Here is a 15,849-nt window from a genome sequence, read left to right as displayed (position 1 = left end):
TTACCCAGAGGAGTCAGGAGTTAAGAGAGCAGTAAGAGAAGTCAGCAGCTCTGTGACAGGAGCATCCCACACACGTCACTTCCAACGATTCATGAGCTAGGTGACTGAGGTTGTCTTCCGACAGCAACTTATACCTCTAAAATCCCTATAAATATTTCAGTCTAAAATAATTACTAAAACATAAGTCCTTGCACACACATGCAAAAAAAAAAAAGTGTCATCTTTTTTTTCTTTCTTTTTTTAAAAACACAGTATCAAATCCTGCACTGACAGGAAGGGTGCAAGTGGTCAGATTTCTCAAGCTTGCCTTAAGCACCTGCTGTACCGGACAAACCATTCCCTCATCTCAAGACTAGCTGTGAAAGCTGGTTAGGATCTGGGTACCGTGGAAGCACCCTTTTCTCCCAGCACACGGCCATCACTATGCCTCAGATGCCCCCCAAAACCAGGTATTGCTTCCGCTCCCCTCTTCTCACCTGCATTGTCAAACTTGACTCTGTAAACCGAAAGATCTCCATCCTGCAGCAAATTACCCAAACAAGGGTAACAGAACAGGCAAACAGAGCAGACGGGGAGGCAGACTGACCACATTAGCAGCTCTGTCACTAAATACCAATTGTAATGAACTCATAGCTCCCGCTCTTTTGTCTGGATGCATGGAGAAACATTTTTACAAGACTGCTTTAGTTGCCATAGCCAGAGTTTAGCCAGAATCAAACTATCTGCTCAGGGCCCCAGCTAGCCCCCATCTGGATTCTGTTTTCACTCAATACTGGCCAAGGCAGCAGCTCCCCAGGACGACAGGCAGACGCCCACCGCCTGGCCCAGACCATCCCTCCATGACCCGGGCACAACCTCAGCATCTCATCGCAGCACCCTCACCAATTCTATGCCTGGCAAGAAAGCAGCCCTTGTGTTAATTTAAACATATCCTGGTAATTCATTAAATGGTTAATAAATTGGGAACACAAAGTATTCTTCAGCAAGCCCGTCCAGCCTAGCAGGAAGGTTTCTTGAGTAACGCCTGCATCGTTTGGTCAACTGCTTTCTGCATGCACAGAGCAGTCGGACTCGCAGCTGACTCATGCCTTTAGCAGGGGTCTTATGAACTGCATCACCAGTGAGGAAACATCTGTGTTCGTTTTGTTTATTCAGCTAGCTTTAGAGCATTAGGGATAATAGAAAAGCTTCTTCTCAAGGACTTAGTGCCCACAATGCAGCAGCTGTAATGGCTAAAGGTTTTTGTTTTTCTTCCCTTCATACATACACAAAAGGACTACTTAAGGAGATTGGCAATCCTACAAGTAACATTAGGCTTGCAATATAAGAGACATGTTCAGAAGATATTGATATTTATGTTGATATGTGCAAACCAAAGGACTTCATAAAAATCAGCATTAAATTCCTAAAATAAAAGCAGAAGAGCAAAGGCACACAAGCCTTCACTAACAGCAAGCAAACGCTGGCTGGAAACCGTTCTTTCCACTGCTTACCTCCAGGCTGAGCACAGGTTTTAGGCCACAGATTTGCACAGCTCACAGAAAAAATATCCTGCTTACAGACATAGCAGCAAGATGACGGAGAGGGTTCCCTCCCACCAACAGCTCTGCAGCAGGAACAGCTGCCACAGCCCGTGCGTGCAGTCAGGGCCTGGACCTTCAGCAGCAGCCATCAGCGTCTCATCTCCAATTGCTGCTGCTGCAGCACGGAAGGTGCTCACACAACCTACCTGTGTGGGACGAGGGCTGGCAATTGTTCTGTCAGCAGTCATTTTTATTTGCAAACTGAAAAAAGAACAAATTGGGTTCTCCTCCTCCATGAGAGCACCACACGAGCAGTGTCCTGCCCAGGCCGTTTGCAGCCCTGCCTGGGACACGCTGATTTTCTTCTGTAACCCAAGGGTTTGTTCGGCTTCTCACCCACACTGGCACACTGTACGAGCTGATCAGCTACAGCACCGTCCTTCAACATAAATGGTTGTGGTTTACCCTAACCTTGCCCACCACGTAGGAGTCATTTGGGTATCTCCTTAAGCAGGGATCAATACATTGAAATTAAACTCTAACACAGGTTAACTGGAAGACAAAGCAGGCATTTTAAACTGCTTCAGAAACCCTACCCGCTGCCTTCAAAGTAGTCCACCAGCAAACAGTTACTGAAGTACGACTTAAAAGCTGCCTGAGAGCATTAGAGGTAAAGCATAACGCAGCACAGACAGATTTAACATACCTTCCATCAAAATAACACTTCCGTGCACCAAGCACTGCTCAGAGAGCACTCCTCCTGCACGAGCATCTTCCCTAATTCAACATGAGCTGAAATCACTCATGTAGCATGATTTAGAAAGAGACCCAGCAAGGCCAGCAGTATACTAAAGGCCTTCAAGAATCCTGAATTACAAGTTTCAGCACTCCTAAAAATACTAAAAACAGAAAACAACCGTTAAGGAATTCCACTGCAGCCAGCAGGAACAGGCAGGGACTCCGGCCATCCCTTCCCAGCCAGGTCTCTCTTGTAGCAGTCAGCCTCTGTTCAGAACACAGCAGGTAAGGAACGGAAAACCAAAAGAATTCGGTATGTTATTTGGATTTTCAGTTACTGCCCAACACAGTCACTTCAGATTGGTTTTAGGCTTTTACAGAACCAGTATTTATAAAACTCACATAGAGAAGAGTTTCTACCAAATACATTTTTTTTGTGTTTCAGAACACTTTAAGACAACAGAAAAACCTTTGTTTTAAAATGCATTCGAGCCCAACAACTTAAATGAACATACAAAAACTACATAAAAACCCTACCATGATGACATTCATATGACTATTCTTTCATCATTTCACATCACTCTGCCCTCCAGCTCCTAGCAGAGCCAGTAGCTCTGCAGAACCACAGCTTATTCTCAGTGCACTGTATTACTCGACTTCTTACAGACCTCTGTCTTCAACCTACAGCAAACATACATATGCTGAAAAAGCTGAAATTCGTTTGGTATAGGTGTCCCAAAATGAGTCCTGTCCAACCACCCCTCACACATCATGCTTACACAGGGTAACGACCGAGGTCTGAACCAACATTGAACAGCAAAGTGAAGATTTACAGAAGCACCTGGCTATCAGAAGAGCCCAAACTTGCTCCAAGAGTTGACCTGCCAAGTTCTAGGCTCATTTAAACTGGTTACTGCAAAGCAAAATATTGCCAAGCAATAGTTGATCTGGAAAATCCCAGCCAATCACCTAAATGGACAACTCTTGCTTGTCTTAGTTGGCACCAAGACTCCCAAATACTTGACCACAATGGAGCTCAGGTACACAGGCATGCAAGTCGCTGCTGATGTAAGAGCGGCAGCATCAAGCCCTGAGTACATTTTACCCCAGTAAAGCCAGAAAAAAACCTAACCACCACCTTACTAAGGAGATTTTTCAAACCACTGCAGCATCTCCCCCAGCCCAGCCATAGCACCAGGTGCAAACATTTGGGGACACACCAAGGCTGCAGGGGTGGCCCTGGCAGCAAACAGGAAGCAGCCACACCGGGCAACAAAGCCAGGACAGCGACAGCTCAAAGGCAGCAGGCAAGGCAAGTTAGAACGTACAAAGTCATTCAATGGAGAAACATCCTTCCATAAAGGAGCTACTGTTTACCAAGCAGCTAACAGAGACCTGCAGTACTTCATTTCCAATTACGTTAACCTGCTTCCTAAGCAACGATGTGATCAACACAGCCCACGCCAAGCTACCGAGGTCAGTGCTCTAACTCCCAGCACCTTCACTCTGAGCCTTGAGCCACCTCTGCCACCACTGAGAAAAGCCCCAGAAATGAGAGAAATGCTCAGGCAGGAGGAAGTAAGTACCCATGATGATGGCAAGATTACAACATAAAAGTTTGCTGCTAAGCAAAACAAACACACCACCTTGCTCCCTGGCTGCAGGTGGCTTCAAGCACCAAACAGTTTGTTTCGGTGCCAGGGTTCAGATCTGAGTCTGCTTAGGTCTTGTAACTCAACTGGAAACAGAACCCAGAAGTTCAATTAAATCCAGGACAGCACAAAATTTGAGGGCTTCCTTCCACTTACCCAAGTCCCACACTCTACAAACTGAAAGCGACCACAGCACTCATTACAAACTCAGTGACAATTGAAGAGCGACCAAAGTCTCTACGGGCTGAGATGGCCAGGCTGTCCGAACACACAGCCCTCCAAGAGCCCTTCGACCTGCAGGACTTCCCTTCCTCCTCAGTTACACTCATTCATGAGCAAGGCCTTGATACGAGAATCGCTTCAAGAATTCACCTCCAAGCTTACATCCTCAACTAAAAAGTGAAAATCCCCTAAAGGGCTTCAACTACAAAAAGAAATATCCTAATGATAACTTTTGGACAGCCTGAGATAGCTGCTCGTTCCGACAGCTCAGCGATGCTACTAAAATGGCCCAGGAAGAACTGCTTTAGCTGCTCGACACAAACTCACTGCTGCTACAATTAGCAGGCTTACCTTAGCCTGAAGCAACCAATACACATCAGAGGGGTAACATCTAAGGCTGGATTTTTACATAACTGTGTCAAACCTGTTTAAACTCCTGTGAAATATTTTTTTCTTGAATATTTGGCCATATAAGGACAAAGCTCATAATTTCACATAAAATACATCTGGGTCAAATTCTGATGCGTAGAACATGTGCAAAAGCCCATGGATCCCACAGCAAGTCCAGAACCAAAGTCCTGGGCTATGGGAACCTGTATGGGAGCCTTTCCCTGTATCAATTACCCCACAAAAGGATGGCTCATTATGAAATGGACTTCCAGAAAATTCCTGTGCTCTGAAAGCACGATAAATGAGTTTAAAAATTGGATAAACCTAAACACATGCTCCCAGAGGTCCCACGGAGCTTTATAGCTGTTACTTTCTGAACTGCCCCACACAGAAGCTTGTCCTACAACCTAAAACCAGAGCTCTCCTTCTGCTCATTGCATCAGACACGTGGCTGAAGCCCCAGTGAGGGGAGCAAATCGCAGCACTCGCACGCTCCAGGTTCTTGCTGCAGCTCCACACAAGAGCGCCAGGCAAGGAGCAATGCTGTTTGCTTTCCTTAAGTGTCCAGGGATGTGGAAATCAACTTCAAAAGAAACAAAACAGAAAAATACCGTATTTTGTATCTGGGGGGCAGGACATCTCTGCCTACAGTCTGGAAAATGAGCAGATTTGAGACTGTCATTTTCTAATAAATAGTCGTTAATCACTTGCAGCCACTCGGCACAGGAGGTCAGGCGGTGGCAGCCTGGCTGGTGTAAGCGTTTAACAGGGAATCGGATTAGAGAGGCTCGGGGCAGCACCACCACAGCCCCAGCACTACCTGCTAACAGATCCTTCCCTCCAGTCACGACACTACCAGGGCCTGACCCAGGCATTTTGGAGCACGAAGCCCTGATCTCGCTATGAAGACTCCACAAACCACGCGGTGCTAACACGAGCTGATCACAGCGCTGTATGGCAGCAATGCTGTAAGCAACCATCACCTCAGCTGCTCTGAGGAGCTGGGTCAGAGAACGAGGCTGAGGCCGGCAGCGCCCCGCCAACACGCACCGTGCAGGAGCTGAAGGGACAGGATTTGAGCTATTCTCAGAGCATTTCACAGCCCTGCTCCCCTCTCCCTCCACTCAGCAGCTCTGCCTGAGAGCCAGCTACGGTTATAATTACCGTCATAATTATTATTTTAATAAGAACCAGTGACTTATCAAAATACTACACTGAAGGCTCGCATGTCTCTTCCTGTAGGAGTGCCAAGAAGGAGCAGCCAGTTCGCTGCTGATGTACCGCTCTGTGTACGCCTGGAGCAGACAGCACCTCAAAGTTTCTATTTATGCAGCTGAGTGACTAAACTCAATCCAAGCGAATGCCAAAACGTAAGCAATTTGAGGCACAGGCGCTGCGCAGTGTTATTGCTCTGCTGGTACACACACTAACAGCTTTGTTTACTACACTGACTCCTCTTCAGCTTGTTTGCTTGGCTTTTACACACGGTCGGCCACGCTGCTGAACTGAGGTGCCTTGAGGTAGCCACCTGAACCCCTGTTTGTGTACTTAACAGCTGTGTCGGGCACCCATGGAAAGTTGTGTGTGTGTAAGCAAGCCTGGAGGCATCCAAGTCAATGCAATTAGGGGCCTACGTGCATATTTACCTTCACCTTCCCAAATCTGGACCTCTGCAGGCACCAGGTGGCTATTTTTCATGCCAGCAGCGGATACCCTCAGTACATCCTAGCTTGCTGACCGCTTCTTTTCTCTTCACGTGCCTGTTCAAGATGACCCAGATGCAGCTCCCCAGCAACATGCCACCTCCACACAGCAGCTCAGTTTAAACTTTCAGTTAAATGTAAATTTAAATAATTAGCAGATGGCCATTTAGCTAGTTACAGCTCCAGGTACTCTGCCAGGCTGAGGAAAAAGATTCCTCGATTAGCAAGGTAACCAACAGCCCAGCAGCCGCGGGGCTCTGCATCGAGCACAGCCAGCTGTCACCCCGGTGAGTTCTGCAGCAGGACACAAGACAAAAGCAGCACACTTGCACCCATGACACGAGCTTGCTCATTTCTCACAAGAAGAGAGCTTGCCATGGAAATGTCATTTTTCAGGTTTGTCTGTTCATTTCTCAAGTAAGGGTCAATGAGCTGGATGTAATTTCAGGGAACTCACTTCCCTGTAGTCAATACAGTCACGACCTTCATTGCTTTTTCTTGAAGAAAACCACCACGTTTTAACTGAGCCCTATGTCCTCCTCAATCAAGGAATGCAATTATAAAGAACAAAGCTACCTACAAACAGGCTGAGTTAAGAACAAAACCAGAGACCATTCAGAAATTCAGAGAGCATGAAATCCAAGACTCAGCATTACGAAAAGTCAGCGAATACCATCAACTGCGAGAAAAATACTCAGACTGCATCAACCCAACCGAACCAAAACGTACAGCTGAAGGACAAGCAGAGGCTGCAGCATGAAGTAAGAGTGCCCATGACTCATCCAACCAAATCCAAGTTAAATTGAACTTTGCAGTCTCATTCAGCTTTGTAGAATTGTTTTAAATAAACATTCCGCTTACTAATACCCTCTAATAATATAACTGAGCAGCACTGCAGGCAGCAGTGTGAAAACAAAATATGTGGGAAGCATTCAAGATCTGACCTCAGAGTCAACCACGCTCTAGTATGAAGAGCTTTTTTTAGCTTTTTTTTTTAAATACTAAACTGATACTAATTTATTGTGAAGTTTAATTTCATTGCCACAAAAAAAAAAAAGCAATTATAGGCACACTATAAATAGCTGGTCCCTTGGAGAAATCCTCTAATCATCTCTAAAAATAAGGAGTCAGGTGCTTTAAGTGTCCTGTGCTGACCCTTTTGGTACCTCACACTCAAGAATTAACTCGGCAAGGTTGCACCACATACAAATTAAGGCAACATCACTTGTTGCTCAATTCTTACATCCACCAGGTTACAGAGCCTGCTCTCTTCACTTCTGGACCACATTGAAGCTTCTGAAAGCATCCAGCCCTCTGTCTAACGCAAAGCTGGGGAGTAACGCCACAGCAGTCAGAGGTCCACGAGGCAATGACAATCTTGTGCTTCAAAGCCTGGAAATCTGCTTTACCTGCCTGGCCACAGCTGGGCAGCTGATGCATAATTCTCATCTCTGGCTGACTTTGTTCTCTGTTTCATCCCCTCCGATCAATCCTCTGACTCCTCCTGCCCTTACGCTGCCTAATGCCAATCAGAGAGGAAGCAAGTGGAAATCACTGAGTCAGGGCTTGTGGAGCCCCATGCTGAGCAGGTAGGTGATGGCAGGACTGCAGAAGTGACACCCAGGACTCGTTTTAAGCGTTATTGGCTGTACTTACTAGTCAGCTTGTAAGCTCCTCCAGGCAGGGACCTTTCCTCACATGCGTCTGTAAAGCTTCTAGTGCCCAGATGGTGCCATACAAATGAATAATAATTATATTTCCATGTAGACCATTATTGTGCCTAATGTAAATTACTTTCACTGATCCAAGAGGAAATCATTTTCTCATTTTGAAATGAAAAGAGAGAGTAAAAATAATGATTACTTGTTTGACGCTATTATTACAATGATAATTACATTTGTGGGTCCAGAATCCTCAGCTGGTGCGCTGACTTCAGCGGAGCCATGCCAACACACGGCAGCTGACGAGCTGGTCCCATTCTTTGCTGAACATCTTGGACTATTTCATGAGGACCGATTACTTCAAACCCACAACACTTCCGTGAAAAATGGGAAGTTAAACACGAGTTGCAGACCGGGGAGCAGAAGCAGCAGATCTAGTATGTGAAGGGATGACCTCCTGCATGGCACGGCAGCTCTCTCAGCAGAACTGCCGCGGTCTCCCTGGCTCATTCGCAGAGATTCAGGTCTCCAGAGAGCTGAATTGCCTTCTGGAGGCACTCATCTCTCTCCATTCATTTAGCAGCCTGGTGTTTGTGAGCTTCAGCCCAAGCCTAAGTGCTCAAAATGGGACAGCTGTGATCTCTGGCACCAAACACGGAAGGGACAAACTCAGAGCTTGCCAGTGCTCAGCTTCTCTGGGGGAAAAAAATCAACGCACAATTACCAGACCAAAGAGGACTAAGCCCCGACACCCAAGAACCAGAAACCCCCAAACTCGAGGCTGCTTTAGCTAAGGGTCTCAGAAGGCTTTGCTACAGAGGTTACTGAGAGGAGACGGCACCAGGGCTCGGAGGCAGAGCCCTCCTGGCCAACACGGGCTCTGCAGCACAGCCTCAGTAGCACACGGCTGGTGAGAACAACAGCACTGGGCTTCCAGCTCTAAACACCACACTCAAACACTTCCAAGTGCTACACCTATTGTGTGCTGCACTAATTCAAGCCCAAACCTGGCACCGTGGCAGTTTAAATAGTGAGTTTTACACCTGAAATGCATTTCACACACATTGTTTCCAAGAAGGAGGCTGGAGCAGGGAAGAATGAAACTCAGCACACAAGCAGTGGCTTTCTCATTGGTACCTACACCAGCTAGCATGCCAGCACCCTGCTCTGCTCCTGCACCTGCCAGAATGAGACACCCATCAGCCTAGATCAGAAGAAAAAATAGTGTTTGATCCCACACAGAGTCAGTGGAAAAGCTCTTGTTGAATCCACGCAAGTGCCAGACCTAATCTTAACACCGTAAAGTAAAATCAGGAAGTATTTGATTAAAATTAATCCTTGAGGTTATATAACTTGACTATTCTTGCAAATTAAGCTGATTTCGTGCTTTCATTGTACTCCTGTCTCTTCATCAAGCACTAATAAGATGCTGTAGCACATATCATGGACTTTCAATACAGAAGGGAAAAATATTTTGAAAAATAATTCTCAAGACAGCTGAGAGATGTGGCAGATAATGAGAGCCTTTTATACTAAAGAGTAACCATTTTGCAATACCTGACAGTAAGTAAATGGAATTTGTATGTCTCCTGTACAACAGCTGGTCTTCTCTTGCTTAAAAAAAAGAGAATGGATATGCCTCTACCTCAAAGACAACATCTGCAAAAACCCATCATACAGTAAGGAATTAAAGGAAAAAAGCAACAAAACACACACCAGTGGCCTGAAAAAGACTTCAGATGGCATAACCAATTAACACAGATCCACTTCACATAATACCTTCCCACATCCCCAAAGAAAAGATGCTTAATGAGGTAACTGCTGCAGGAGTCCATCAATCTAATTCGGTTCTAACACTCTTCTTAAATAATGCAAATATTAGTTCTCTGCTACCGAAAAGATTTGTTGCATTAAAATGTGCCTTGTTAAGTGCCAAGACTCTGTAAAAATCATTATGCGGCTTCCAGCTCCAGATGTATCCTTCCCCCCACTTCCCATTACAAAATAATTAGCTGTCTCCATTCTCCTTTTCCATTGTTATTAAAGTCGGAGTGCTGGGTGATGAAGCTCCTGGTAACAAGCAAAACTGTCCTTAATGGCCAAGTCAGCACGACAGACCCATTCTCTAGAACATGCATCACATTCAGCCCCCCAGTAGCTCAATGCCATGAATTTTAGTCACCCAAAGGTGCCTCAGCTCAGCCGTTCCACCGACACCCACAGGTGTGCTGCAACCAGCGAGGACCTGGGCTTCAGAGCCCAATGCACACCAGACCAAAGGCTCACACAGAAATCATTAGCTCGCATTAAGCTCCCCTGCACCTTTTAGGTCTGGACATTTTTCCAAACCCTTCCCATTTGTTGCGTTCAGAGCTGAAATGAGCGAGGCTGCACATCTGTATCAACAGGGGAAGAGGTTCAGGTAGGTGCCACCTGGCTGTGATGTATCGTATGGAACCTCCTCACTGATGTCAGCAAACACGCCAAGCTAGGGGTGAAATCACTTCTTTTTCCCTCTGCAAAGTCTCTTTCATTCTCTGGAGCTTAACACGTCACTTAATGCTTATGTGCAACTCCACATGGGACCTTGCAGCAAGGCTTCAGTCCTGAGGCCGTGCAGGACTGCACCCGAGCACCTGCTTGAGCCCATTCACCTGACCCAGCCACAGAGCAGCAATGCAGCCAGCCTAATGCTCCACAGCCCCAGCAGAAGAGTCACCACCACGTTTCCCCCTGCAGAAAAGAAAATGAGAGGGAGAGGCACCAGATCCTCAGCACTGCCCTCCACAGCTCAGCTTTGGTTGGAGTTGGAGCAGGTAACCCTCGCTGTCCCCAGGCACGCTTTCTCTTCGCATTTCTCACTCCTGAATATTTCCAGCTATCAGTAGTCACATTTGGTGCCCTAGACAGCTCCATGCTGAGAGAAACATGCCATTTCTCGAAAGGGAATACCCAACGTTTCAGGCTACAGCAAGGCTTCGATCCTACACCAGCAGGCACCAGCTGTAACTCACGGGGCTGACAAAGCAGCGACGCGCTGCCGCTCAGCTTGGCGGTGAGCAGGAGCAGCAGGAACCCAGCGGTGCCACGGGGCCCAGGCACCATGGAGCAGGTACGTGGCCCCATCCGCCGCCTCCACCGAAGGATCCTAGGGCAGAGGCCGCAGCTGGGTGAGCGAGCACAGCCCCACACCCACGGCTGCCTTGCGGCACAAGCCGAGGCTCCGGCAGATGCTCTGCTGTCACCTCCCTCTCGTCACCAGCAGCCCCGGAGCAGGGATTTGCATTCCTCCTCCTTTCCTTCGGGCTCCCAGCACAGAGCTCCCACTGACTAGACTCTCCCACCACCCCTAACAGGCTGCACGAAAAGATCCTGAGACCGAGCAGCATGCTTAGAGTATTTTCACAGAATGCTGTTGTTTAATTCTTGCTTGTAATGCTTGAGCTCTGCAGAACAAATAAAGCTTGTGCGAAGGGTGCCTATAATAGCTGTAAAAATTACACACGGCTGCAAGCACCCACTGAAGTCACTGCTACTGATACAATTCATGCTTCTTTACAGATATCTATAACTTGGGTTAATTAAATGCGAACAACTGCAGGAAACTGCTTATGAGTAATGAAAGCTCCAGATGCAGCTGGCCAGGGGATCCAGCACAGTAAATGTTTTCAGTTGCAAAAGAGCTCAATTTAAAATGTTTCTTCCTGCCAACATGACAACTCATATTCAATAAGGCACAGGTACGGTGGCGATTTGTTTGTTTTCCCTGCAGTACAATGTTATTCTATTTTTCAAATGAAATGGCTTATTACAGGCATCTGACAGCATTTAATAAAAATCTGAATGCTTCTTAACCACTTGGTTCAAAGAGTGATGTTTCTTTTCCCACAGACACAAATGACCAAATCCTTGCACTACTTATGTCTGACTCAGTAAAGTCAAACACGTACCACAATTTTAGTCCTGTATGTAGGTCAGAGACAAAAATAAATGAAAAAAAAACACATAACCTCACATGGCAACTTTCAGACATGGGCTTAAGAAGAGCTCTCTCCCACAAAGTTTGGGAGATCTGGTTTGTGTAGCTTTATTTAGCACAAAGGCTCCTGTAGAAGCAGCTAGCCGGGCTCCTCCGTGGTACAGGCTTTCCTTAGAGTGAGAACAGCGACCAAACAGTAGGTCTCAGACAAACACTTGGCAGCCTATTCAGAAAATACTCCCCAAAGATATTTTAAAACACACCACTCCATTACCAAACAAAAGAAACATTAAAATTAATATTCTTTTTTTGGTTGAAATGCAAGAGAGAAATCTGAAAACACTTGGAGAGGCTCTCAGGCATGCTTAACCCAACGACATCTGGATACAAAGGCGATACTGTGCTCACCCCAGCCAGCTCCTCCAAGTGTTGCAAAACAATTTGCTATACACGAACTATGGGAACCTTGGGTTGAAAAGGATAGCAACTTTGCTTGGGCATTACATTAAATTAAATTTTAATGTGGAAACAAAGCAGCAGGAAGACGGAAAAAAAATCTTTTTTCACACTGATTCTGTATCATGTAATTCCATTAAACAGAGATTTTCCTCATGAAATGAGTCTGAAATCAGAATTGGGCCTGCCTCTGAGACAGACAGCGTGTGCAGGGTTAGATCAACGCTGTGTGCGTGTCAGGAGTACCTGGGAGCTGAACCTTCAGTGAGCCACCTGGCCGTTTGTGCAGAAATTGCCTCACACCGTAACTGATCGCTAAGTGTTTAAGTGTGGGCTTTTAGGTACTGATCAAGTAGTTTAAGGGCAGCAGCTGCTTCCCAGCAGGTTAGGCAAAGCCGCAAGTGCCATAAGGTCATCCTGAAGAAACGTTGCCCAATCACCTGGACAAAGGGCTCGCCCCGGGCACGGTTCTTTACAGCAACACCAGCTGTGGGACACCCGGTGTCTCCCCGCGAGGGGAAAGCTGGTACAGCCGGTGTGCGTTTTCAGACACGTTTTCTACTAGGAGCCCCAGTGCTCCATCTTTAGGTCTTTGCTCGAATCTGTGTGCACCAAGCAGTGATTCACAGCTGCCAGCATCCAACCGGTCGCATCCTCCGGCCGCGGCACGGAAAGCATTAGCCGACGCGCTCAGCCCCGAGCGCAGCGCCCAGCCCAGCGCACCGGGCGCAAACCAGCCACGGGGCCAGGGCGTTTGTAGGACAGCTGCAAGCAGTGCACGTCCTGATGTGTCACAGAGCCCATGGAAGAGGAGGATTTCCTAAAGAGCCCCGAGATGTCAGGTGCTGGGCTGCAGACCAGCCCCGGTACTGAACCCCCGCCACAGCCCGGCCTTCGTTAACCCACATGGAGAGACCCAGAAGGAAAAATGCTCAAGGAGAATGAAAGGAAGATGAACAAATGAAAGGCTACCCAGAAAAGACAGATACCAGTGCTGGAGGAAAATCGTGCAGTTTGAATAGTTCGCTCACGATCACAGTAAGCACCAACCTAAGGTGATGCACAGAGACAAAATCTGAATTCAGGGAGCCAGGGTCTTAAATTTCCCATCTCAAACACACACAAGGCCTTGCACACACAGCACAGGTATGTGCTGCCTTTCTGAGAAGTTGCCCTGTGTGCTGGGGACAGAGCCCATGAGCTCAGATGCAGCTCCCAGCACCTTGCCCTGGTCATTCCATGGACGAAGCCATCGCTGACCCCAGCCCCTGCTTTCTCTCTCAGGATGTAAAAAGATGAAAACGTGTACATACTTTAAGGGACGATACCAAACTTACTTAACCTGAGCCTCCCTGTGAAAGAGCTGCAAGGGAAGCAAAGGCAGCTTCTCCCGAGCGAAGGGCAGGCACCAAGGCGTGTGCTGGGCTCCACGCCGGCCGCACTCAGCACCGCTCGGCTCCTTCCACCCGACCAGAGCCGGGGACCACCGGGGGAGGCAGGCAGGCCCCCTGCGTGCCCAGGCCCCGAGGATTTCAGCAACAACCCGGGGAGTTCGCACGAGCGCGAAACGAGACGCGCCGAGGAGCGAGGGCAGCGCCTGCAGCATCCCCCGAGCTCTCCCATCGCCGAACCGCGCCGGAGCCGAGCCCGGGAGCTCCGGGGGGCGACGAAGCCGCGGGGGGGAGCCCCGGAGGAGCCGAGCCGCGAGGGCGAGGGGCTGCGAGGGGCTCCGCGGGGGGCACAGCCGCTGCCCGGCGGCGAGACCGGGGCTCGGCGGCACCTGCGGGGCGGGCACCGACCCCCGGCACGGAGCCCCCTCGGCACGGAGCGCCCCGGGCCGCCCTGCCCGCACCTACCATGGCCTTGCCGTGCAGGGCGCCGGCTCCGCGGCGCTGCGGGTGCTCCCGGTTCTCGCCGCCGGCGGCACCGCCGCGGTCTCTCTTCTCTCGGCCGGCCCCTCCGCGCTGCTGCTCCTCGCCGGCGTCGAGGGAGGTGAAATTCCAGACGAGGAGGGTCTGCAGCAGCAGCACGGTGAGCGCCGCCACCAGCGCCGAGCGGGAGCGCCGCGCCAGCCGCCGGGCGCACGGAGCCGCCACCATCTTCGCCGCCGCCGCGCTGCCGAGAGCCGCCGCATCCGCCGCGGCGCCGAGTTTTCAGCCGGGCAGCGCCACACGTCAGCAGCGGGAGGAGGAGGAAGGAGGAGGAAGGGGGAGGAAGGCGGAGGTGTGCGTCGCGGGAGGCGGCGGGGAGAGGGGAGAGAAAGGGGGGGGAGACGGGGCGGCCCGCGGCCGGGGCGAGCCCCGGAGCGGGGGTGGAGGAGGGAGAGGAAGGAGGGCGGCGGGAGGCTGCGGTGGGGAGGAGGAGGAGGAGCGGCCGCGAGGGGCGGGGGGCTGCCGGCGGGCGAGCCCCGGCCCTGCCTGAGGGGAAGGGGCCGGGGAGGAGCGGGGCGGGGCGGGCGGGCGGGCGGGCGGCTGCCATCTTCTGAGGGACGGCGGCGGGGCGGCACCTGGCGGGCGGCGACGCCCGAGCGGGACGGGGCCGGGGCTTCTGCCCCCCGGCACGGCCCTGCCCCGCTGGTTTTGGGTCTTTTAAACCCAGCAATGGTGCTCCGCGGAATTTCGCTTCCTTTCCGTGAAGCGGAGGGGTCGGTGAGAAGGGCGAGGTGCGACCCCCTCAGCCCGGCCGTGTGGGTGAGGGACTGCCCGCTGGCACAAGACCTGCTCTGAAGGGATCCCTGCTGCTCCCTTCTCCTCCCGCACGGGTATTGGCTTCTAATCGGAGAGATCTCATTATCTGATGATGGCAGTGAAGCACGGACTTTTCTAATCTGCCCGCACAGTGCCTCCTTCTGTAAGCCCCATTCTGCTTTACACACCAAATCCAAAGGTGAAAAATAGTATCTTCTGATAAAGACAATTGCTTTTTTTTTTTTTCCTTCCTCTAAATGATAGAAAAGTAAATTTTGCACAGACCATAAGGAGCTTGCTCACACTGTAAGTACTTCAGTTTCTAATCTGAAGATTCATGAGACAAGTATTGAGATTCAGAGGCATCCTGTATTAAGGGAATATTCCTCACGATGCAGTGAGGCTACAGATAGCTTCCCAGGCTGTGTCTTTTGTCACAGTGTTACAGAAGAGGATGAAGCGTGCGGCAGGTTAGAAGTAAGAAGCGTTGCTTTTGCATTTGGCTTTACACAGTTGTGCACAGTTGGACAAAGACTTACCAAGGTTACAATTAATTTCTAATAACAATGTCATGATCAGACAGTTGTATGACATTTAGGAATAAATAATCTATTGTTCTTAACACGTGGTTTTTGAGTCTCCAATGGGAAATGGCATCTTTAAAAAAGACTGGCAAGGTATTGCTCTGTGCCTGGCAGTTCTGGGCCCTGTGGTCCTGCACCTGCCAGTGGCACTGCTGGGTACTCACTCACTTCATGGTGCTCCATCCCGGTGTGAAACCATCGATGCCAGTGCTGTTACTCCTCATTCACAGAGCAGCGAGTTCTGAATCAGGCCC

The 15,849-nt window shown here is 49.4% G+C and overlaps 1 protein-coding gene across 1 annotated transcript in view; it reads right to left on the bottom strand.

The window, feature by feature from the left end:
- XYLT1 (xylosyltransferase 1) overlaps positions 1-14,423 on the bottom strand; it is a gene marked incomplete at both ends in the record, with an annotated part of 184,071 nt that extends 169,648 nt beyond the window's left edge. Inside the window, 1 exon segment of the mRNA XM_084296227.1 lies at positions 14,181-14,423. Within this exon segment, the coding sequence (XP_084152353.1) occupies positions 14,181-14,423 (243 nt within the window).
- Positions 14,424-15,849: the final 1,426 nt, after the last annotated feature.

This window comes from Netta rufina (assembly GCF_964035555.1).
Source record: "Netta rufina genome assembly, chromosome: 15".
Taxonomy (NCBI): domain Eukaryota; kingdom Metazoa; phylum Chordata; class Aves; order Anseriformes; family Anatidae; genus Netta; species Netta rufina.
Note: the sequence above shows the minus strand (reverse complement) of the source record. Positions and strands in the feature narration are given on the sequence as shown.